Below are 25,998 nucleotides of genomic sequence, written 5' to 3'. Positions count from 1 at the left end.
ATAGCTTCATTGCTGAGTGATTGAAGACTTCCTTTACTAACATCGCATGGCAAACTCTCCAAAAAGGAAAATACAATTAATAATCGTTCTGCATGTGGAAAGCTTTGGGGACTATTACAGGCACATCTGGCCTCACTGAGCATGTCTGCTTACTGTCTTTATCATCTTCAATTAAGCCCTGGCCTGATCAGAAGATCCCTTTCATTGATCAGAAACAATGCGTTCAGCTTTGTCCAACAGTGTTAGGAAATAACTAGTTAGGGCCAACTGTAATACAAGGCTAAGAATAGCGTTCACATTTGTCAATGATTTATTGTTCTTGCAAACTACTAACCGGATGTGTGTGTGTGTGTGTGTGTGTGTGTGTGTGTGTGTGTGTGTGTGTGTGTGTGTGTGTGTGTGTGTGTGTGTGTGTGTGTGTGAGAGAGAGAGAGAGAGAGAGAGAGAGAGAGAAATGGGGCCTTGATGAAACCAACAAACGTTTGTAAAACAACTGCAGATCTTTACATCATTAGTAAGCCTTGGCATTCAGGCTGATGATCATATTTCCACTCAGCTGGATCACTTAACACCAAATAACCACTTCTCTGATGCACACTAAGGTACAGATTTATTTGATTATCCCAGCTTGCTTGTACGTACAGTATCTACAATGGATCTCTGAGTCACAATTAAAATATCAAAATAAGCGGCATCTGCAAACTATTAGCTATGGACATGTTCCACTAAGTTTGAAAACATTAAAGTGTTGAAATGCTTTTTATTTTTTTTTACTGTAGCCTATATAAATTATTTTAGAATTTAAAAGTAAACAAAAAGTATCTTGAAAAGTATCTTTCCTTAAAAGACAAATGGCGCTTTCCGTGTTTAACTGTTATAGGCGGTGCTATGACACATCCCCTGAAAGAGAACTGAATCTCCAGATCAAAACACAGCCGAAGAAGCAGAAACAAGCGATAGTATGTAATCATATGCATATAATAATACGATCATCAATATTAAACAACATAAATCAAAACTGCCTAATGTTACTGAATGAAATGTCGTCCCAGGACGAGCTAGGACTGTGAAGCTTTGATTGCCTCGATCTTTTTTTGATCATCGTTCTGAATCCGATCCAGTGTAGCAGTTTTTTTTGTTTGGTTTTTTTTTCAGCTTTTTGCTCAATGTTTGATCAAATTATTATTATTTTTAAGCATTTGATATAATGCATGTTAAGATATTAATACAACAAAATATTCTATATTTTTGATTCAGCCAGCGCACATACCTGTATTTTCTTCCTGTTTTCGGTTTAAGTCCATAGTAATCGATTGTCGAGTTCCGTGATCATAGGTAGCCTAACTAAACCTATGCGTGTGAACTCGACAATCGACTACTGTGGATTTCGACTGAAAACAGGATGTAAATACAGGTATGTGCGCTGGCTGAAATAACATCACTTTTATTAATATCTTTCACATCTACTGCAGTCAGATTCACCCGTGTTCACTCTGAAGGAATCACTCACAATGGCTGGGCACTTGTAATGACACATCAAGGATGTTAAGAGCTAAAAGCAGGTTTAAAACTTGCCCCATTGAAGTCAACAGGGTGCAAATTTTAAAAAGAGGATAACACGGTGTAGGCAACACCGATTTTTGTCGTTGTTCTCTGTATTGACAGCACTCCAAATTTACAAAAAAAATGAGCTCAATGTTAAAATTGACCGGAGTTCTCCTTTAAGGGATTGAGACTCCGGCATCACGTTAAGGAATATTTTTGATTTGATGACTACGATGACTAATACGATACTGACTGACAGGTTGTGGCATTGAATGAACGACACTGTATTGGTGTGCATGTTTTCATGTTCTTAGAGTAGGCTACGTTTTGTTCATTGGTGAGTAACCTGCGGCTAAAGTTTAAATCGTGACTAATGCTGTAGATAAACAGAATCTGCTAATGACGGGAAAAGACTGTGACAGGAAGTCAAGGGGGTTGGTTCATTCTCACACCTAATGACAGACTGACAGAGCAGGATGACATTACAATAAAAAACAAGAAGTGCCATGCGTGCGTGTGTGTTATAAGGTACTGGCCTAAATAAGTGTTTAGATAAGATGTTGCACCTCTTGAAATTATAAATACAAAAAAAAAAAAACTTTTTAAAATACAAGCGTCTTCGAAAGAAAGTCTCTGTATTTTCAAAATGATGCATCTTTTGGGTGAATGAGCGTCACTGTATAAGTTGAAGGACACAAGCAGTAAAAATTCACTGATATCTGATTAATGTCTTTCACGCTGTCTCTTCACTGAGTTAAAATAATTCCCTCAATCCCTCATCAGTCTGAGATGCACGCTGATGCTGAAATTTCAACACATTTCATCAGTTAGTGTCTCCACTGATGCAACCGTGGCCCAATAAGCTCTGGTACTGGAGGAGGAGAGAGACACCTAGCGTCCAAGATGAGAAACACACACTGACTCACCTAGAAAGTTCTTAGAAGCATCCTTTAAATGTACTATAAGCGTACAAGACAGAAACGAGACTTTATTTGTGCATATATTGTGCTTTGATATTATCTGTTTCACACATAATAATCTATATAAATATTTTAAATACATATCTGATGAATCTATGAAAACTGAGAACATTTAAAGCTACAATATGTAAGATTTTTGTAATAAAATATCCAAAAATCACTTGCACAGTGTGATATATTTCATGCAGTTGTGTACTTACAATATCCCAAAAATTCCCAAAGATTTTTAATTTCAGAGACTTTTAAATAATGGCTCGTGCCTGTCGCCCTGTCCCACTTGTCGCCTGTCAATGACGTGATATCCGCGTTATCCCGCTCGTACTGCCATAGTAACCATGGCGACAGATGTGGACAACTGTGTTACGTCTAGCGGCACCTTCACGCTATTGTTGTTTCGTTCAAACATTATGGACCATGGCAAGCAGACTTTGGGACAAAAGGAGAACTAATCGAGGATCAATATCAGCGTGGCGTTTTCGAGATGCTGAGAGCTCCACGTTCGCGACAAACTTCGACTTGACGAGACGCCGCTCTTGCATGTACTTTATTAGACAGGTGAACAAATGTACATAAAACTAATCAATGTTATATAGCGCAACATGATGAAATGTTAGAATATGATCAGTATGTTATTCTAATGTTGATCTAGCTTACTGCTAGTCTCATAAAGATAAACTAACACATAGAATAACATTATAACTTTCAACACACTCAATGTTTAGTGTGATACTAGTGTAGACCAAGTGAAACAGCGCTGCGTTACCTCACAAGTTTCATTAGTCTAATAAACTGACCCATATGAGTAGTAATTGACTAGTTGCACGTTTCAGATCAGCGACACTTCCGGTTTCGCATTACGCCCGGAAAAGAAAAAGCCGAAAATTATCGTTTATAGTTGTTTATAGAATCAGTTATCGCTTAAAATACTACTAAGATTCATATTACTATCACACGAGCCAATGGCAATTAAATGCACGGATCGGGATGCATAGTCAGATTAATGAATGAAATGCAACTGTTCACGAACAGATCGTATTTGATTCATGCTGCATACACATCGTCTATGGTACACATACGCAATTACAATTATGCCTACTGTATGTAGAATTGCAACTACGATTAGAGTTGTATGCATAAAATGCAGTGTGATTCACGTTTGCCCTGTGATAGGCTACAATTTATCTCCGTAAATACTATTTTCTCAATTCTGCGCATATATTTTCACTTACTTACATCAATTGCTCGATCAATATTATCATCAAATATTTTACATTTTTAACTGTATACCACAAACAATTGAATATAGGTAAGTTTGTGTATATTTTACACGTAGTAAAATACTGTAGGCTACTGCTTATAAACACCAGACAGATTATGATTTATGGAACAGATCTTTACTCATCTCACTTGCACAAAATAAATGCAGTAATAGAAAGCATAGAAACGCACAGGTGAAATACACTGAAAATGATATGCATTTAAAAATGTGGTCGGGTTGAAGTCCTCCCTCCGGATCTTCTGCATCCACTCAGCCCGTACCGCAGCGTCAACGGGGAATGCATGAAAGCTGACTTCTCTGTTGTAACGTGACGAAATGGTACATAACGGCACACAGCGATGAAGTGCTGAGGCTGTCACCCTCTGAAAGGCAAGTCGCCTCACTTGAATCCTAAAAACACTCATTGTGAAAAAATATCTCTGTGGGAATGGAACTCGGTCGCTGTTGTCTCCCGCTCTCGCTGTCAGATCACCGGAAGTACTGGCGCGCACACTCAAGTTCGAACGTCAACGGTCGCCGACTCGCCGTACACGGAGCGAATTCAGCACTTGCGGGTAAGTTAGTTCGGTAGAATGAGATGTCTTCATTCCGTTATATCTGCGGGACTTGCGCATGGCGCTGATATCTGTCTCTCATTAGCAATCGTGCCCTGCTTCATACCACAGTCACGTTAAAAAACATAAATGTATTCACTCATCCATAAACGTTATTACATCCTTCGGCATGACGGCAAGTTCCATAATTCCGCTTATGCGTCATCAATATAAGCCTTTGTTTATTATGAGAGGTTAGCGACCCCTAGCGGTGAAAAAAACCAAACATAGGCTATTGTGTTAATGCTTAGTCTTTAACTACTGTCTCTAAATAACAAAATATGAAGATATTTAACGCACATGAACAAAAATGTGCAGAGCCCTCTGAATCTTTAAAAGAAAAATGACAAAACCTATGTTGACTGGAAGAAAAAAAAAGTGCAAATCCACGTGCTTTTACCTATAAATGTAATGTTGAAAAGAAGTGTGGCAGCGTGCAATGGTGTATTCTTAATTTTAGTGATAGCTTATGTATAAGGTCACACACATATTCTGCAAGAGTCATGTACGTCTTCCTGTAAATATCTGTCAAATTCTGCAACAACATGCAGTGTGAGAATGTTTCAGAGTGCTTCACGAGTTCACTTGATTCGCTGCTGCTAGAAGAGAGGCAAATAGAGAGTTCGGCCTCTGTATCAGGTCCTGCGGCGGATCAAACTCAACCACCTGGGAGAAAACATAAAAGAGGGCTTACTCTTAATGTAAGAGCGATTGTAACTTGATTGTGTCGAGGCTTCCGTTCTCATCCACTTCCATTTATTTTAGCTACTGTACAAAAACTGCCCATTATGCTGCTTGATATTGCAAACTGATATTTGTTATCATATTATTTTAATTTATAATCGTCATAATTTTACCATTTGCAGCATTCTTTTATTCTTCCGGTTATTTACCTATAGCGGCAAATGAATCGGAAGTGCCCACAAAATCATAGAAAATAGCTTATGCGTTGCTACATAAGGGGAACAGAGTACTTCAATAATGCTATTAGACAGTAATGTACTGTATTTAGTTTAATGTAATGTCAATTTATATATTAAAAAGTAGTGGATTACCTTGCCCTGATCCATGACGAGTATGCGGTCACTCTCCAACACAGTGTTAATCCTGTGGGCAATTGTGAGCATTGTGCAGTGCTGGAAACCATCTCTGATGGTGTGCTGGATCATGCTGTCAGTCTCGGAGTCTATAGACGCCGTCGCCTCATCCAACAGAATGATCTATGAACACAACTTTATCAGACCCTGTTAAGAGCAAGGAATTTTTTTGAGGGGATTCTGGTGTGTGTTTTGTATTCTTACTTTGGAATTACGGAGCAGTGCTCTGGCCATACACATGAGTTGCCGCTCTCCAACTGAGAAATTCTCTCCATTCTCCACTACTGGAGAGTGTAACTTCTCTGGCAGCTTAGCAATCTGCAGGAAAGAGAAAGAGAAGTGCGGATGACTTAACACCTGAATGCTTGAGTGTTTCTTTTAAATTCTATGACTAATATTCAATTGCTGTTTCTCCTTTCTTTTTTATGTTACCGTGGACCAAAGTGTGAAAGGAATTTAAGCAGATGTTACGTCTATGTTTCATCACTATAGTGCAGCTCACAGTAACATGCCCACTCTTATATTGTTTTTTTGTTTGTTTTTTTGCTCTCTCAATAAATTATATCCTCACATAAAAGGCTAGATTAACTTAATGATGTTTGAGCTGCTCCTAGTAGAAACCATGACTGTTGAAATAACAATGAAATCATGGCACCCCACTGATCACCTGAAAAGCAAACTTTATCATATACAGTGAAAGAAGTAGACTTGCATAAACACAATGCAAGTTTGATCAAATATAGACTACTTAAACAGGTAATGTTAATCAAGTTTGAAACCTGTAGCTGAAAAGTGTGAGCATTCAGGCTGTGTTCTACTACTTGAAAAATGAGGAACATATTTGGAGAACCCCTCTGACGCAAGATCTAGAAACGTATTTACTTGAAACATAATCAAAACTATATCCAGTATTGCTTGCGGGCCTTGTATAGAGTAAGTCTTTACCGTGTCCTTCATGTAGGTCTTTTCTAATGCCAGCCAGAGCTCCTCATCTTTGTAGTTGTTAAACGGGTCCAGGTTATATCTACACACAGTAATCATACAAACAAACACATTCAAGTCACCATTCCTCAATCTGCACATTACAACATGTACAAGAATACAAAACACAAAAATGTACACAGATTAAGGTTATAAGTATCGAGGATAATTGGCATTTTATTTTTCGATATCACACAATGAATGTTGCCTTATTTAAGTTCAGGTCATTTTCTGACAAAAAAACAAATTCACTGAATAAGACAAGGTGATTCACTTCTTATTGTGAATAAAATAGGAATAAAGTAAATTGAATCATCTTGATGTAATGAATAGAAGTGTAGAGTTGGTAGGTGAGAGGTCACCTGACAGTGCCGATGAAGAGTACAGGATCCTGTGGGATGACGGAGAGTTGGCTGCGAAGATCTTTCAGCCCCAGCTTGCAGATGTCCACATCATCTATCAAAATAGTGCCCTCAGCCGGCTCTACCAAACGGAACAATGCCACACCCAGAGAGGACTTCCCTGAATCAGAAAGAGGGCGGCAAAGAACAAATCCATGAGAAACAGAGACAGAAAATCCTCATTTATATTACATGACTTTACTGAAATGCACTAGCTACGTTATGCATTTTTATGATGGCAGCCACATTTGTTAAAGAATACTTTAGAATGACGACTTAAACAGATTCCATTTCTTAATTTAACCCATTATGCACTGCGTCAATCTGAACTTATAACAATAAGAGGAAATTAATCTTAACATTTAAAAACAAAATTAAGCTTTGAATATAACATTATATGTTCTCTCTCACCAGAACCAGTGCGTCCCACAATGCCAAGTTTTTCCCCAGGTTTAATATTTATGTGGAGATTACTGAGGACTACAGGCATGTTGTCCCTGTATCTCATGCTGTAGTTTTTAAAGGTAATGGCGCCCTCCTGTGGCCAGCCGGCGGGGATGTGAGCACCCTTGACACTTCGTGGACCCTCTGATACACAACTCTGCAGCACACAATTAAGCAGTGATAAATTAAAACTATTCAATCTGCTATATTTATGATTGAACTGGCTAAACTGAATATGAATGCATGATAACCCGAAGCAGGCACGTGCACACATAGACATCAAAGGGGGCTTGAGCACCTGCCCTTTTTATTCCTGGAGAGAAAGTGCCCTTTTTTCTGGGGTGCTTTTTTTTTTTTTTATGAAAAATAATATATATTCCTGTTTGCGCACAGCTTCCCTGTCAAACAGATATATTTATTGAAGAACAGTATATCTAAATATCAGGTCAGGAGTTCTGAAGCGCTCCCCCCCCCCCCCCCCCCACCCCACCCCACCCCACCCCACCCCACCCGCGTCTCTGCGCAGCGGTGCACATCAGCACACATCATACATACACACACACACACACACACCTGCAGGCAGCAGCAGCCCCTCCCAGCAGTGTTTTTCTTGGCTTCAATGGCTTGTGCTGAGGTGAGTGGCGCTGGCGATGAACAAAAGATTAAACTACCAGTGCCTCGAAATTCGAGGCTCGAATTTACTGCTAATTAACGTTAGCCAACGACAAATATAGTTAACCTGTGTTTTGCTAGCATGCATGCCTCATGAGCTACTAGACTAGCTAATGTGTAAGGGATAATCGCTATACATTATCCTGCTTATTACATGGCTACCTACCAAATAAATAATTCATTTGACACAAAATATTGATTTAAAAGGCAGTTTATCGATTTAAACCCGATTGTATTGCTTCCGCTAACGAAAATAGTATGCTCCGTCTCTACGGTTAGAATCCTGTGAGTCCATAGCAACGCTCTGTTTTTCATGACAACGGTCTGTTATACTCCGCACAGCGGTCTGTTATCAAGACATAACAGACCGCATTCTACATCGGAATTCAACCAAGCCATGTAATAAAATAAGTTAGTAATAAAATAAGCATATATCACCACCAGGTGATATGCTTTAGTTATTTTGTTTATCCTATTTACCTGCATTGCCCTGTCAATTAGATGCAAATGTGCGCATTTTAACTAGTTGACGCCTAATTTGCATACAGAACGTCCCCAGTTTGCAGTGATTTTTTCAGTAAAGTTAACAAAATAGCAGCAACAGCCCTCTTCAGTTTAGAGTGAATATTTGTGTTGATTTTAAAGTGTTATGTATTCTGATAACACCAAAATAATTAAAATGATGTAGTGCCTTGTGCAAAAATAAACAAATTATTAGTAAAACACGCCCCTCTGTTTGATGCAGTTATTTAGGTTATTCTAAATAATATACATTGTGGAATGGTTTCCTTTGCTGCTCTATAAACCTAGTGAATACTAAGGAGACCATGGTTTCTGTGTGAACTGATTATTTTGTAGACATCTTTTGAAAATGAAACAATTGTGTGAGTTTGATGAAGATAAAAATAATTAACTTTTTAAATTAGTCAGTTAATTGCATTAATATATATACTTTTTTGTTTAAAAAAGAAAAAAAATACGTAATTATGAGAAGTGCCCTTTATTTCACTTGAGCCCCTGCCCCTCAAAATGTCTGTGCACGTCCCTGACCCGAAGGTTAACCTAATGTTTGTCTCTTACCGTAATATACTCCAGCAGTCTCTCTACACTGGTGAACTTCGCCTCCAGCTCAGTGGATAATCTCACCACAAACTGAAGGATTCCAGTCAACTGAAATGGCATAAACACAAAGTGCTCAGATATCTTTCAGTTGTTAACCTACTGTTTTAGTCTTAACTGTGAGAGTTACCTGTATCGTGTAAGATAAGGTCAGTCCCTTTAGAGAAGGGTTGATGGCCTCATTGGGGCTGAGCACTACGAACAGTGCCACCATTAGAGTAACAGAAGCAGACAGGAAGTCTAACCAAAATGACAGCCAGCGAGTCCCACAATTAAACAGCAGGAAGTGGTTTGAGTTGATGTCACTCAGCATCTTAAACCTGTTATTGGAAACACAAACAATATGAGGCTTTGAATTCATTGGATGTTTGCTACATTTGTGGGGGCAACATAGGCTCTGAGCTTTTAGTGTTGGCTTTGCGTGAAGATACTTTTTTTTCTTTTTTTTTTTTTTTTTGACTTTTAGTACTGAGTTCTCTTTAAAGGCCACAGTTCGTGTGGCCTAAATTTAATTTAAAACGATACAACAGTTAGTTCTGATCCTTGACTGGCAGTATATGGTCAAACAGCACTGGCACTCTTTTTGCAGGTTACAACATTACACCAGTAGTGATTCAACTGATTCTTTCAAAAATAGTTTCATTCAGGAACAAAATCCTTCACAACAGTCAAATCTGTTTTGGCTTCATTGGTGGAGGAAAACAAAGAATTGTGTTTTATTTTGTTGCAATTCAATTTCAGTTTCAATATTAACTTTTTATTAGACCGTTGCATAGAAGCAATATTACACTCGTAATTGTATTGTTGGTCTAAATAATTAACACTTTTGCTTGTGTCGTAGCCACCCGTCTCGGTTTTCCAGGAATTGTTCTCTTTTTTGAGCGAAAAGTCCCGGAAAATTCACGAAACGAAAATTTTGTTTTTTTGTGAAAATGTACTTCTAAAGTAGAATTTCCTGGTTTCAAATTAAACCGTTTACTTCTACTGTTACTGTGTTTTCTTCATGGTTGTGTACATCCAATCCTGTGTCTGTAAACGGGTAAAACAGTGGATTGGCCAATGCCAGGCGTTTACTTTTATTTGCTTGGAAGCTCAATTTGTCGCCTATCGCCTAGCAACTGCCTGTCGGTCGCACGCATCCACACACATCCAGGATGAAACAGTGTGAGTTCAGTTCCTCGCTAGCTTTCTATTTACTCAGTTTTGTGAAATGGGGGGGGAGACGGAGGAGGAGGATAACAACAAAATCGGATGAGCCACCAGTGTCAAAGAAAAAACGATTTACAACGCCTCATTCGCCCCGCAGGACCTCCAGACGCGCGTAAACGCGTCTTTGCATTGACTTAACATTGAAATCACTTGCGCCAGACGCTCTATTCGCATTTGGTGTGAACGCACCATTCCAACTCAGACTGGGCGAAAAGAGAAAACTTTTCTGAATGGGTAAGGAGACACCAACCATAATAATGCCATTTGATTTTTTCACAAATCAAAGGTGGCAACCCTACTTGTGTGTCATAGCTTAGGTATGCTGGATAATTACTGGGGTATGATTCATGAGTGTCACTCATTTGCATGTTGCCCTGCACTGTATGTCTTTCTTAAATATTTTCGAATATAAAATTATATTGTCATAGATCCAAATATATTGTCAGTAATATCTTACCGTTCAATGTACTGCTTTCTTTTGTCATAGGCATGGATGGTGCTGAGTCCCTGTATGGTAGAGGTGGTGAGAGAGATCCAGGGAGAACGACTCACATTCTCCATCCTCTTCATCTGACGAATGCTCCTTTGGAAAACACTAGGGCAAAAGAAAACGGATGGTTTGTACATTTCATGGCATTAAAACATGAATCTGTGATTGTAATCTTTATATTCTACTTCTGAATAATAACACATCTTATGATATCAAGGTGCAATGTTTGTGTCTTACTATAGGATTGTGGCAAAGATGAGTCCGAGAACTACCACGGCGATCAGGAGGTATGGGAATACTATGCAGATGATGAGAATGGTGAAAGTAACGATCAGACAGAACTGCAAAAAGTTCTCCATGTTGAACGGCAAAACTGCATCAACCTCATCTTGGTCTTTACTGAAGCGGTTCACCAGGCGGCCAGTTGGAGTTGTGTCAAAAAAACTCATTGGGCTGCCAAGGATCTGATGAAAAATATAGTCAAATGGTAATTCAAAATTCTTCTCAAATAGTTTTCATTTTACTGAACAAATAGTAGCACAATTATTACATTCCATTACTAAACAAACTTTGTCCAATTAATTTTTGAGTTTGTGTGCTATAGGGAGGGTTTAGATCAACCAAGAGGCTGCAGGATGACTAAAAAGTATTAAAATTAATAAATTATTATTAATATAGTAAAACAATCTATCTCTAATCTAAATAAAAAAAAAAAAAAAAAAATTAAGATAACTATTGTTTTTATTAAAGAACAGTTCAGTTTTTGAAACTTCTGGAATCACAAAATGAATCATGGTTAATCTAATATATCACTAATATATTAATAATAATAATACACTCACTCCTAGTTTCTGTTAAAAAAAACAAGCAGCTTTGTCACAATTACACCAAAAATACTGCAAAAAAAGCTAAAATAAAATAAACATTAAAAAATACACCATGTACATATCTGAAAAAAAAACAAAATTATATATATATATGTATGTATATATATATATATATATATATATATATATATATATATATATATATATATATATATATATATATATATATGTATGTCAATACATCAAATGATTAATAAAAGATTATTTAATCACACATTTTTCTGTAATTAATCGAGATTAATCGTACCCAACATTACAGTTTTTAACTTGAATCTCCAAAATAATGTAGAAAAAACATAAAGATGGTTTATTTTAAATATTTGTTTTATTGGCATCTTTTTACTATGCACTATGAATTATTACTGATCAGTACTGATACTGATGTCTATTCAATTGATTTTTGTTCTTATTTTAGACATTGCGGGGGCCTTCGAGTCAAAAGGGTTGTGAATAATATGATCTAAAACCAAAAATTCAGGAAGTGTAAATCTGCTAATCTTACCCGTTTGAACATTGTATCATGGAGTTTGGAAGAGGCACGCAGAGTGACTTTAGTGAAGGTGTAGCCCTTGACAATACTCAGCAGTACCATGGCAACAATAATAATGCCATAAATCATTTGGTAGAATGGCAGGTCTGGATTGTCTGAGATATTATCGCTGTTTGCTGTTAGATTAGAACTGGAACTGTTCTACAAGAACACACAGAGAGAAAACAGTTTGAAAAGTGATGGTAAGGTCTTGATGAGTCAGATGAGTGTGTGTGTGTGTGTGTGTGTGTGTGTGTGTGTGTGTGTGTGTGTGTGTGTGTGTGTGTGTGTGTGTGTGTGTGTGTGTGTGTGTGTGTGTGTTTACCCCTGATCCCTGTTCTAACCAGTGACTGAGCCACCAATTGCTGAAAGCAGTCGATCCCACAAGAAGAGTGAAGACAAGTAAAACAAGTGCCAGCAGTATATATCCTACAGAGATATAAATTTTACAGCATTTATAATGTACAGACAGAGAGACCAAGATGGAGAGAGAAGAAAAAAGTTTACAACAAAGAACAAAAACCTCCAGCAGCTTTGCAGTATTGGTGGTAAGTCCTCCACGTAACTGAACCTTCAAGGGACACTTCCTGTGTTACCAACTGATCCTTTTTCCCTGAATCACACATAAACACCATTCAATATAATCAGATTAAACTGAATATACTGTGTGGTCATAATGGACTTATTCATAATAATAATATACTGTGAAGATGTTTATACATCTACCTTTTGTTTCTGTGGAGTCTTTGGGTAATTCATTTGTTACATGTTTCTCATCAGACATTTCAAAAGCTAAAAAGAAAGAGAGATGTCTGTTAGCAGATGTTTTTCTCACCAAAAGTGCACAATTAAGAGGATAAATTGCTTATGAATGGAATGCATGATCATTACATTTAATAATATTTAGAAGATTTAGGGATTGCATATTTAAACTGTAATTCCTCCAAAGGCTATCAAGTTATGTGAACACAAATTTGGCTCACATGTGTAACACAAAAATCCTTAATGATGTACTTAAAATGTTCATGCTAAACGTAAAGGCGTGTATAGAACTTCTATGGAAGCCATCATGCTTTGCCTTTGTTTTATAATTCAATAATTATTAATTATGTTCAGCTATTATTTAATTATATTAAATAATTGTGATATGTCTTATATAAATAAATGTATAAATAAATTAGATATTTGCATAGCGAAGAATCTTTTCTTTTTTAATTTATTACAAAATAAAATAATGTCAGGAAAATATCAAAAGAGTCACTACAGTTAATAATGAAAACATCATTTTTTAAAATCATTTTAAAGCAAATTTTTACATTTGAAAAATAATCATTTATTTAAAAGGACTGCTTGAAAATGTTTACACTTGGTCAGTGTTTTCTTTTTCTTTGGAAGGGGGGAGGTCTCCTAAAGAGATCCAAAATGAAAGAAACGTAGATTCTAAGATTCTAGAATCTTGGTGCAATAATGCACCAAGATATAACATATTCATCCACTAACCTGGGTTATCGATGCCGTTGACTTTGGGCTCATCTGCATTGGTCAGTTTAGAGTCAGTATGTGTTTTGGAATCAGCTTCTATATTTTCCTATATGATCCAAAAATGAAAATTAAGAGGACATGTTTGTTTCATTTAGTTTAGTATTGGAAGCCAATACATGTCAACATAGGAAATAAGTTGTGGTATTTTAATGGCTCATTTCATGTGTAAAGTAATTGAGATTGGTTACGTTGCTCTGTTCCATCTGGACGTTGTTAATAAGATGAGCGTAGTGGCCTTTAGCTTTCATCAAATCACTGTGAGTGCCTGCCTCCTTTATCTCCCCATTATCCAACAACAACACCTCATCACAAAACTCCAAATACTGCAAACACAACAGAGCGGAGCAAATGAGGACATCAGTTGAGCTGAGCACACAAAAAAAACTGAGAATCATTGGTGAAAAGCTACAATTTTAAGATCCTTATGTAAAGTTACACATTAAAAGACAACTGTTCTGCTGAGTCACACTGACTGACACAGACGTGCTGTGTGACAAGGTTTGTGTGTGGTTTCTCTGATGGAGAATTTTGTAAATGCACGTGATGTGCATTATATGTTCCTGCCATTACATAATAGTGAGTCAGGCTTAGATTACCCTTTTCCCAACCTGAGGAGGTTATTCATTAAATGCGTTACAAAAATACAAATTAATCATTACTGATACTTCATGAAACTGTCAACATTAGGTTTATGTACATTTACATGCAAGTTTTAGATCTCCTTCCAAGACACTGTTATATATTAACTATTAACCCTTAAAATTGGAGAGAAACATCTGTTGACAAAAAGCTTATAAATCTAATAAATCAGCAATCCCTCCAGAGTTAAGCTATTTATCTTAAAGGATCAGTTCACTTAAAAATGAAAATTCTGTCATCATTTACTCACCCTCAAGTTTTTTTTTCTTTTCTTCTGCTGAACACAAAGGAAGATATTTGAAAGAATGTCGGAAACAAAACAGTTGATGTACCCCATTGACTTCCATAGAATTTTGTGTTCAGCAGAAGAAAGAAATTCATACAGGTTTGAAACAACCTGAGGGTGAGTATGACAGAATTTTCCTTTTGAAGTGAACTATTCCTTTAAGTCATTTTTCGAGCAGCTTTCACAAGAGCAATATCTTAGATATTTAAACCAGAACTAGAATAATCTATATCATTATAGAAACTGGCCTGACTAGCATGACTTTTTACAAACACCATTTCCGAGCTCTGAATGTGGACCGAACCCAGAGTACACCCCCTGTCTCCCTGGCTGGGATAGGAACAGATAAGAGTGAGGAGTTGGGGTGGAAGAGGGATGCTGGAAAACTGTCATGGGACTGAGGTGAGTCGGCTATTTTTATATCGGCCTCCTCTCCCTGACTGGGTAGATTATCTGAATGTGCTCCTCCCCGAACTTTGTTATTAACATCATTTATCTATAGATGTTATCTGGTATGAGCAAATATTTATTCCACTAACTTAAACAGAAAAGAAGCCTGCAAAGCAAATAAACAATAACTGACATTATGGATTATGTTGTTAGAGTGAATTACCTGCAGCTGATGAGTGACCAGAATGACTGATTTGCCCTTCAGCTCTTTCTTGATGCATTCCTCAAAAATGTGCTTCCCAACGTGTGCATCGACAGCAGACAGAGGATCATCCAAAAGGAAAATGTCCCTGTTAGAATACACTGCCCTGGCTAAACTGACTCTCTGCTTCTGACCACCTGAAAGATTAATACCTCGCTCTCCAATCTTAACACACACACACACACACACACACACACACATAAGCAATGTTATTATCCTCATACGTTATATGTATTCCTTTAAACTGTCTTCCTTAGTATTATAAACATTTAATGGTTCAATTAAAATATATATATATATATATATATATATATTAGTATCTAATCAGAGTGTTGGTGAACATGTGGAAACAGACCTCTGTCTGGTCTCCATATGGAAGTATTGTCAGATCAGGTTTCAGACAGCAGGCATAAATAACACTGTCATATCTAAAACACAGCAAGCACATAAACACTTTTTTTTAGGATGCAGCAGTTCATCTCAGTACAAAGGATCAATGTTCAACAACAATTTGACAGATTATAAAGCAACTGAGACTGTGACCAGAGCCAGAAATTTACCTCTTCCAATAAAAGCCATTACAAGCTATAAAAATCCACACCATAAAGCGGTTTACTGTCTTCATGGCTATAAAACAGGATCTGGTAGATTACATGTTTGAAAGGTGAGGGGCAGATTCCTAGGAGCATGGTAGGACAGACAGTGAGGTCAATTAAAACTTGCTATTTCAAGACGAATGGGTTAGTGGTGTCTAAATTGTTTTGTTCTGAGTCCTTGCTCACTAAATTCACACTTACCATGGGGACATAATGTCAAGTCTCATACAAAACTACTCTTTTACACTCTAATATGTGACCCTGGACCACAAAACCAGTCTTATGTGTAATTTTTTTTAAATTGAGATTTATACATCATCTGAAAGCTGAATACATAATCTTTCCATTGATGTATGGTTTGTCAGGATCGGACAATATATGGCCGAGATACAACTATTTGAAAATCTGGAATCTGAGGGTACAGAAAAATCGAAACATTGAGAAAATCGCCTTTAAAGTTGTCCATTTCTATTGGCGATAGTGCTGCATCCATTCACAAAAATAAATGTTTTATATATTTAAGGTGGAAAATTTACAAAATATCTTCATGGAACATGATCTTTAATTAATATCCTAATGATTTTTGGCATAAAAGAAAAATGGATAATTTTGACCCATACAATGTTTTGTTGGCTATTGCCACAAATATACCCGTGCAACATAAGACTGGTTTTGTGATCCAGGGTCACATATGATATTGATCTGCTTAATATTTAGATCATATTAACATCTATCTGAGAGGCTAAAGGATCGGTCACATACAGTTGTTTGACTAATTTTTTGCAGGTCATTTCAGATTTCGCCACATTGACCAACAAAAAGCTTGACTTCTGTATGAAGCACAGCTCACACATCACTACACTGCTGACAATAGACCATGGACTTTTTTTTAATGTGACCACATTAACTGTGAGATACATTTATTCATCAGCTAAATTTGTATTACGCATATGAGATTTTTTTATTTTTAAATTTCATCTTCATTAAAGCTTTCCTTTTACCTTTTTACATAGGTCAGGCTGTAGAAGATTTATCAAGATTTATTGTAGCTAAAAAAAAGGTCATGTGTAACTGCATTGCTTTAGGACATGACTGTACGTTTTCTTCTTCGTTCAGTTTAGTGCTGTTTATCACTCTAAATCATCCACTGTTCTCCATTAAGCTCTCCTCTTTTGGCCAATAAAGATGATAATATGATAGACTTTGTTTTGGCATTTGGCCTCCAGTAAAATGTCATACTGTAACTTCAAATGTGGGTTTATAAGTAAAACTCTGGCAACCGCACTGCCTGTTTTTGATTATACATTTTGGTAATCATTTTGCTGTGCAGAAGTGAACTCTCCTGACACTTTTCAAAAAACAAACATGTAACTGTTGACGCACATTCTTTGACCAGTTTTGTTTTTGGTGTTCTCTAGTTTTACCTGGTTTGGTCAAATGGTTCTCCCATGAGGATATTGTCCCTTACAGTCCCGTGGAATATCCAGGCTTGCTGGGAAACATATGCAAATGTTCCATTAGCTGATACAGACCCACTCACAAGATGCATCTGCAGGAATAAATGATTATACTGTCAGTCACACCTCATCACATCATGTGTCTTGGACGTAGAAAAGGCAGGTGGTGCCACACCTGCTCAAGAATGCTTGATATCAGAGAGGTTTTTCCACTTCCAACATTGCCACACACCCCAAGCAGACTTCCCTATAATTGAAAAGAGAGATTCATTAGTCTCTTGTAGTGTCAGAACACATCCTGTCTATCGACAACTGGAATGTTATAGTGCCTCACATTATGATATATGAATATCACACCTTTGAAAGGGTGAAGCTGATGCTTCTGATTGAAGGTTGGGAGTCTGACTGGTGTGTGGCGCTTTGAGAGGGATCTTGTGGTTTTCCAGTGGCGTTCATGTCATCTGGCAGGCTCCAAGAGAATGAGGCCTTTTCCATGACCAGCGCCAAATCCATATTTTTATCCTGGGTAAGATAACCTTTGGGGTTCTGTACCAACATAAGTTTCTGTAGAGATGCAATCATTAAATATTCTGTTATTTGCATCATACTGCAGAGGAAAATCAGGAATTCAATGTAAAATACGTGACTGACGCATTTTAGAGTATCAAGTTACAGCATGTGTAAAATACAGCATGTGAAAATATGTTTTCCACACACTTATCTTTTAGTTACACATATGTTATGTTATGAACAAGATTTACATCTATCTCAATATGTCCTTAACTAAAACAAATTAGAGCAGATCATGGGGCCAAAGGTACAAATTCATAGGGAAAAGGAGGAACTCTTTTTGACAATAAGGTATAAATGAGAGAAAATTATCTTTGATTTTGATTGAGAGAAACCCGTGAATCAGTCCAACCTTGAGTCTCGCAAGAGCCACTTTAGCCTCAGCAATGGCTTTAACAGAGAATGGCAACAAGCCCATAGACATCCTCATGCAGTTAAATACAGCGATGATAGTGTACGCCTACGAGGAAATAATCAGATGGTTAGAGAAAACTCATCTCTAACTTTATCAAAGTTTCAAGTACATCAGAGTCATTTGCCAGTTTACGTGATTTAGGGAATTACAACAGTTAAGCCAGTTAAGACAGACCAGTGCTTTGAACAGAATTAGTCAAATACAAAATAAAAACAATAAATCGATCAATCAATGTATAAGTAAAGAGGTTTTACACATTTACACAACCATTCAAATGTTTTGGGTTAGTAAGATTTTTAATGCTAACAAGGGCTACATTTATTTGATCAAAAAAACAATAATATTGTGAAATATCGTTACAATTTAAAATAGCTGTTTTTTATTTTAATACATTTTAAAATGTAATTTATTGCTGTGATGGCAAAGCAGGTTCAGATATCATTCTAATGTGCTGATTTGGTGCTCAAGAAACATTTCTTATTATCATCAGTGTTGAAAACAGTTATACTGCTTAATAATTTTGTAGAAACTGTGATGCACATTTTATTAGGATTCAATGATGAACAGAAAGTTCCAAAGAAGAGCATTTATTTGGAAAAAAAAGAAGTAATAAAAGTATTAATTTCTTTTTGATCCCTAACTTTTGAATAGTAGTGTAAACTTATCCATTTAGCAAATTATAAGCCTTTTTTTTGCACTTACAGTAGAAGGTTGAAGAGGCAGTTTCAGTGCAGTGTGGACAATGAAGGTGAGGATGGTTGCCAGTGTGGGGACTATCGTTGTTAAGGAAGAGTTTAAACTCTGAACATAACCAGCCTTTTGTAATAGCAACTTCTCATTTTTCCTAATATCTATATCCGAAAAAAATAAGGAAAGAATGGGTGAGAGAAAACACAGCATTTCACAGAGTCATGAGTAAAATACAATAGGATGGATGAATGGATGGGCAACCTGTGATAGTTTTCTCAAAAGACTCCTCCCACGCATACATCTTAATGAGCTTGATGCAGGTCAGAACCTCATTCATTGTGCGAACACGTCTGTCTGTCACAGATATAGCCCGCCTTCTGAACACACTAATCAGCCTGGCAATTGAGAACTATAGCGCGCACATACAAACAGACAGGGAAAATACAAAATATTACTGAGACGGGTAAATATTAAATGTAGATCTCGAAAATGTGTTGCACAAAACAGAAAAGACCATCACACCTGTATTGGTAGGAACACGAGGTAGACCAAAATTCCAATTAGTGCCGTGTATCCCAGAATAAAGCAGGCATATATGATACATATGATAAGCAGTAAAGGAACACACAGCAGAAACGTTCCAAACAGGACCGCCTCAAACATCCGATAACCATCACTCGTCAACACGTTTATAGTCTACACCATAGAGAAACAAAAGATAGAAATAAACAGTTTATGACAAGCACTATTTGTATTATATATAATTTAAGTAATTAAAAAGTGGTTGGAGTACTTGAGTAAATAAATACAAATTCCTTATCAAGAACCAATAGATTCTACAAACAGTAAAGTGGCAGTATTCACTGTCGAATCAAAAATCAATAGTTTACCTCTCCTACACTGATGCTGGTAAGATTCCTGAGAGAGATGATTTTCTTGAAAGCAAGCATGTTGAAGGCTCCCTTCACTCTCACAGCGGTACGCAAATTCACAGCCCACATGAGCGACGCAAAAAATGCCTTGCTGAATTCAGTTGTGAACAGAGCCACGCACACACCAACGCCATGCAACAGAGTGGATGTCTCAGGATGCTCGACGTAGTTCAGGATTTCATACACTAGAATTGACTAGAAGACAGACCAAATTATTTTATTCTACTTTACAGAAAATTAGTTTGTTGTACACTGACAATATAAATTATTTAACTAAGGAAATAACATGTCTTTATAATATCACGCTTAATATTTTTCTTATTTTGTACTGCCATGTCATTTTACATACCGGTCCAATAAATACAGCAAAAGTAAAGAGGACTGAAGCCAAGAATGACACTATTAATCTTGTCTTCTGAAAACGAATGACCACAGCAGGAAGAGATGCCTTCTCTAAGCCCACACGGGCAACTTCATCGTCCCACAGTCTCTGGAACCTGAACACAACAGAAATCACAACCTGTTTTCATTTTTTGAATACCCACAAATACTGTACATTCTCCAAGACTCATCCTGGATTCAGAAAAACATTCTTAGACCTCAGACAACGAGTTAACGTGTGACCAGTGTTTTTTTTTTTGTTACTACTTTTTTTAGCTACTCAATCTGTCGAGACTTCTTGAACTAAGCTAAGATTTAAATGAAAAGATTATGAAGAATACCTCTCTCCATTGATGTGGGCTCCATCATGATGTGAGAGAGAGGGAAAGTCCTCATTTAACCGATTCCTAAAGAGCCTCCACATCATGGGTGTCATCCATGCAAATGATGTGAAGGAGAAGAAACCAGCATCATCAACTGGGTGTGAGCTGTGCAGAGTTAGAAAATTTACATTTGACATTACATTATGAATTTATCAGACATTTGGAGATTCAGAAATGTCACGTGAATGACAGACTTGTTGATAAAAAAACAAACAAAAACGGAGCATTAACAATCATGAAAACAAAGGTTCTTTCGGTTTTTCTCAGATCTCTTGATGAAATGGACAGATCACTTTCATTACTGAAATCAAAAATATATGCTTATAATATGCTGAGAAATCTGTCTTACTGTGAGCCAAAACGTAGTGGAATGAGGGTTTTCAAGCTTTGCTGGTACTTGTGCTTCTTAGGAGGAGGTTCTGGTTCCCTGTAATCTAGAACTGGAGGACCTTCAGGAAAGGCACTCATGACGGAAGGTGATGCTGGTGTCCCCATAGCACTGTCTCTTCTTTGTTTCTGCACAATGAAATAGATATGGAAAAAAACAAAGCGATAAATATCATAAAATAAAATAAACTGTGAGACAATAGAAAATGAGTTATAAAATATATCATAACACAAATGTTGTGACAGAAGAAAAGTAAAATATGCAGTCAGCATCTCACTTACGAAAGAAACTACTTTCACATTCTGTTTTTCTGTGGAGGATGACAAGTTCCTCATTTTTTCAGCAGTTCCTGTAAGTTATTAATAAAGATCTTCATATGAACATTAATTATTAAATATAACATTTAAAATAAATAAATGAATGAATAAACAAATAAATAAAAATCAGTAGCCTTCAGGTTGTAAATGGAAACAATAGTGAGATGTTAAGTGCCTTACCGTTTACCAGTTGTCTTTGTCTCTGTACTGGTCAATGTTGTTGTCAGGCTAACCATGAAAGCCTTAACACAGCAACTTAATAGCAGCAATGTGCTTCAACATCCTGACATTGAGTTACATCACCATTTTACCAGGCTCAAAGGTTACCAAAAGCAGAGGTCTTTGAAACTCCTCCTCTGTCTCTCTCCCTGTCACCACCTGTTGGATGCTGCAAATCTTTTGTTCAACCTGTGAAATAAACCAACTTTATAACAGCTGAGGAAACTGAGTTTCTGAGGTTCTGGGTGAAAAGGCAAAGGCGCAAATTGGTTCTTTCACCTCTGATACTACTGTTCATGTAGATGTTTTGTTGAGCACTGAGTGTCAGTCACCATATTCACATATGTGAATTCACATTTAAGTCAAAATTAGTTAGTTTCAACAAATGCAAATTTTAACATCAAGTTGCCAGACTTTTATTTCTCTCAGTAACAAAAATATCACAAGGGCAAATAATTTTCCAGGGCAATCATTTAATAACAGATAAAGCAGGCATTAGTTACTGTAAAATATATTTATACAGCAACCTTTCCAACTTAATGAACTTTAAAGTTTTTTTTAATCAGTTAGATACTTCTCAATGCTGTGAGGTCTGTCCTGTTTGTCTATATATATTAACCATCAACACTTCTCAGTAGGTGATGGGGCACCTGACTTCAGTCAGGTCAATGCTGCTCTAAAGCTTTTCTGACCTATGAACACATATTTCTGATGAGTCAGTTTTGTTGACATGACAGTTAGCAAAGTTTACCATCCTGTTAACTTGATCATGATCTATGTCGTTAAGTTACAATTATGATTTACACACTGTAAAAAAAATACTATCAAAACTTTTGAACAGGATGAAGAATAATGTCCAAATTTCTTATTTTGTTTAAATATGATTTATTTATTTATTTTTATCACTGCCCTTCAGAAGCAACAGAAGATTTATTTGCATGTTTCCCGGAATACAAAATTAAGTACAATTTGCCATGTTTTAACCCCCGGCTCCTTTCCTTCTGGAGCGTCAGTGAATGTTTGAACCATTTTTAATGGTTGTGTTAAAGAGACCCTCAATTGTCCTCAGTGTGAAAAGATGGATCTCAAAATCATACAGTCACTGCTGGAAAGGGTTCAAATATATGCGAAAAATGCTGGAAAACAATAGGTTACTGTCATAAGCCCGGTTCTCTGAAACATCGAGTGGAGAGATCCACCTATGGGAAGGGCATCCGTACCTGACCTCTGCAGAAGCATCCAATTGCACCAAGTCTGGCTAGACAGACAGAAGCGCGCAGCCAATGCCAAGTAAGGCCACACCCCTTACCCAGGCATATATAACCTCAGTAAGTATATTCGCTTCTCGTGCGGCAAGCGGGGCAACGCTGGTGGATCTCTCCACTCGATGTTTCAGAGAACCGGGGTTACGACAGTAACCTATTGTTCTCTTTCATCATCTCGTTTCGAGATCCACCTATGGGAGAGACATGGACAGCTCCCCGATTGCCCAATACACTCACAGTGAGGTTCCGAAGCCAGAGAAGGACGGTCACCTCAGAGAGGCGGTGCCTGACACGTCCCATAATCATGAACCTGCAAAAGGTGACTCCACACCTAACTGCTGTGGACAAGCAGGACATGAAACATGCATGTGACACATACATGATAACCCCAGCAACACCAATGCATATAATTACACCCATGAATGAATAAAAAATGCTTGGTGACAGGAATGAGCATGGCCAACCAGCCCATTTATTCCTTATTGGTTTTACCCAACGAGGTTACAGGAAAGGGTTAAGAAGACCCCACACCTAAAACCGAATGTGCTACCGAGGTTCTGGTGACATCCAGCCGGTAGTAACGCACAAAGGTATGAGGGGAGGCCCAACTAGCAGCGGAGCAGATGTCCTGCAGTGACACTCCCCTAAACAAGGCCCAAGAAGCGGCTAAGCCCCTTGTGGAATGCGCCCTGATGCCCCTAGGGGGCTGCACTCCCATTGCTTCATAAGCCATAGTTATAGCGCCCACAAGCCAATGTGAGAGGCGTTGCTTCGATATGGGACTCCCTCTGTGCGGGGGGGCCCATGAAACAAGAGCTGGTTGCTCTTCCGGAAAGCGCCGGTCCTGGTCACATATGTCTGTAAAGCACGGACCGGACAGAGAGCATTCAGCCTCTGATCCTCCGAGGAGGCAAAGGGTGGAGGGTGAAAAGCGGACAGCTCCAACACCTCCGAAGTGAACGCAGGGAAGCACTTCGGCATAAAGGCCGGGTTAGGCTTAAGGGAAACCTTATCTCCACTGAGGGAGAATTTAGTGCACGAGGAGTGAACCGAGAGTGCATGTAGCTCACTGACCCGTTTAGCAGATGCCAAAGCCAAGAGCAATTATCAGGCACAGGGGAGGAAAGGCATACAGGAGCACTTTGGGCCATGGGTGGGCCAGTGCATCTATCCCAAGGGGCGCATCCACGTCCCTTAGCGAGAAGAACATAGGACACTGGTAGTTTTCACGCGAGGCGAATAGATCTACGGTCGCCCGTCCGAATCTCATCCATAGCATCTCCACTATCTGCGGGTGAAGACGCCAATCTGCGTAGATTGGGTTTCCCCTCAAATAGAAGATACGCACCTCTGTTCATAATGCCCGGAACATGAGTTGCGCGTAACGACAGGAAAACTCGCCTGCTCCACACCAAAAGCTTGTAGGCTAGAGCGTGAAGTTTCGACGAGCGTAAACCGCCCTGACGGTTGATATAAGCCACAGCCGTGGTATTGTCGCACCGTACGAGAACGTGATGTCCCTGCAAGCGAGGCAGAAAATTATTCAGAGCTTTCCAGATGGTCAAAAGCTCTAAATAATTTATGTGTGCTGAACGCAGTCTGCTTGGCCACAGACCGTTCACCGTTCTGCCCTCCTGGGTGGCACCCCAGCCTGTTAAGGACGCATCCGTCGTCACAACTTTCCGCATCGTAACCGCCCCCAGAGGGGTTCCCCGTGCGTAAAAGTCTTCGCTCTCCCAGTAACGCACAGCTGCCATGCAGGCGTGTGTCACTGTTACAAAGCGGCAAAGATCGCGAATCGGGCTGAAATGTAGTGACAAAACCCATTTCATGAACGATCTCATTCTCAGGAGTCCCAATGGCACAACTTGGATGGATGAAGCCATGAGACCCTGCAGCCTGAGGCATGTGTGATATTGAACTTTCGCCCCTTCTCTGAACTGCGACAGGCAGTTCATCAGAGAGCGAACGCGCTCTTGAGAGAGATGCGCTCGCATGGAGACTGAGTTCATGGAAGATGGCGCCGTTGAGGATGGCTGCCGTTTCTCACGCTCCAAACCAACTTTGCCGTTTTATTGTTTTATTAGTACTAGTGTTTTTTTATGTAGCCACATCTGACAGTGTTTTATTAACCTATGATAGACAGCAACTACTGGACATTAAAACTGCTCTGGAACTTACATTATCATCTAGAACGTCTAGTTCGGCAAACTCCTCGGAATATCCATTGATGTGCTTACCTGTACAATCACCTGGAATACGACGCAAACGTAGGAAGCGGGGGAAGCGTGGAGGAGTCCTGATTCGACTGCGGCTGCGAAAAAATCGTGCTCCCCTCCCGAGCATTCTCCTGGCGAACGTCCAGTCATTAGACAACAAGCTGGACGAGTTAAGGTCCAGGTTAACTTTCCAGAGGGACACCAAGAACTGTAACATCCTGGTTTGCATTGAGACCTGGCTGGAACCCTCAATTCCGGATGCGGCTATTGCTCCGGGCGGGCTATCTGTCCATCGGCAGGATCGAACAACAGAGTCCGGTAAGAGCAGGGGGGGTGGTGTTTGCTTTATGGTAAACAACCTCTGGTGTTCGGATGTGGACTGTATTTCTAAAGGATGCTCTCCTAATCTGGAGCATATTACGATCAAATGTCGTCCTTACTATTTACCCCGCGAGTTTTCATCAGTGATCTTGACAGCTGTATATATTCCCCCGCAAGCTGTTGCCAGGTCTGCGCTTGACGAACTGTTTCGTGTTATCGATAGGCTTGAATGTTTACATCCAGATGCTGCCTTTATTATTGCGGGTGACTTTAATGGTGTGAATCCGAAGAAAGTATTACCGAAGTTCAAAAGGCATGTTAACTTTCCGACGCGAGGTGATAATACACTGGACAATGTTTACTCTCCTTTTCCGCATGGATACAAGGCCCTCCCCCGTCCCGCTTTCGGCAAATCAGATCACGTGTCGATACTAATGCTTCCTGCATACAGACAGAAGCTTAAACAACAACAGCCTGTGACGAGATCCACTCAGCGCTGG

General features: G+C 38.5%; 1 protein-coding gene across 2 annotated transcripts; it reads right to left on the bottom strand.

Moving 5' to 3' along the window:
* Window positions 1-2,515: 2,515 nt before the first annotated feature.
* Window positions 2,516-21,882, bottom strand: abcc12 (ATP-binding cassette, sub-family C (CFTR/MRP), member 12). Of its 2 annotated transcripts, XM_081349164.1 has the most exons (31): window positions 21,655-21,882; window positions 21,439-21,506; window positions 21,119-21,285; window positions 20,728-20,874; window positions 20,355-20,502; window positions 19,964-20,200; window positions 19,596-19,769; window positions 19,335-19,482; window positions 19,086-19,234; window positions 18,321-18,428; window positions 17,756-17,962; window positions 17,574-17,645; window positions 17,366-17,490; window positions 15,701-15,773; window positions 15,307-15,510; window positions 13,957-14,091; window positions 13,727-13,814; window positions 12,953-13,018; window positions 12,750-12,839; window positions 12,552-12,655; window positions 12,200-12,388; window positions 11,048-11,274; window positions 10,778-10,915; window positions 9,242-9,431; window positions 9,073-9,162; window positions 7,288-7,477; window positions 6,838-6,997; window positions 6,440-6,518; window positions 5,699-5,812; window positions 5,453-5,617; window positions 2,516-5,063 (listed from the first exon to the last, which is right to left on the bottom strand). In XM_081349164.1, exons 2-31 carry the CDS (start codon window positions 21,490-21,492, stop codon window positions 4,971-4,973), a joined length of 4,131 nt encoding a protein of 1,376 aa, XP_081205290.1. In that variant the 5' UTR covers window positions 21,493-21,506; window positions 21,655-21,882; the 3' UTR covers window positions 2,516-4,970. The 2 variants fall into 2 exon arrangements, with proteins under 2 accessions (XP_081205290.1, XP_081205291.1); XM_081349165.1 differs by lacking the exons at window positions 21,439-21,506; window positions 21,655-21,882 and having other exon boundaries at window positions 21,119-21,438.
* Between the last annotated feature and the right edge of the window lie 4,116 nt (window positions 21,883-25,998).

The sequence above is a fragment of the Scardinius erythrophthalmus genome (genome assembly GCF_964197995.2).
Source record: "Scardinius erythrophthalmus genome assembly, chromosome: 2".
NCBI classification, from domain to species: Eukaryota; Metazoa; Chordata; class Actinopteri; order Cypriniformes; family Leuciscidae; genus Scardinius; species Scardinius erythrophthalmus.
Note: the sequence above shows the minus strand (reverse complement) of the source record. Positions and strands in the feature narration are given on the sequence as shown.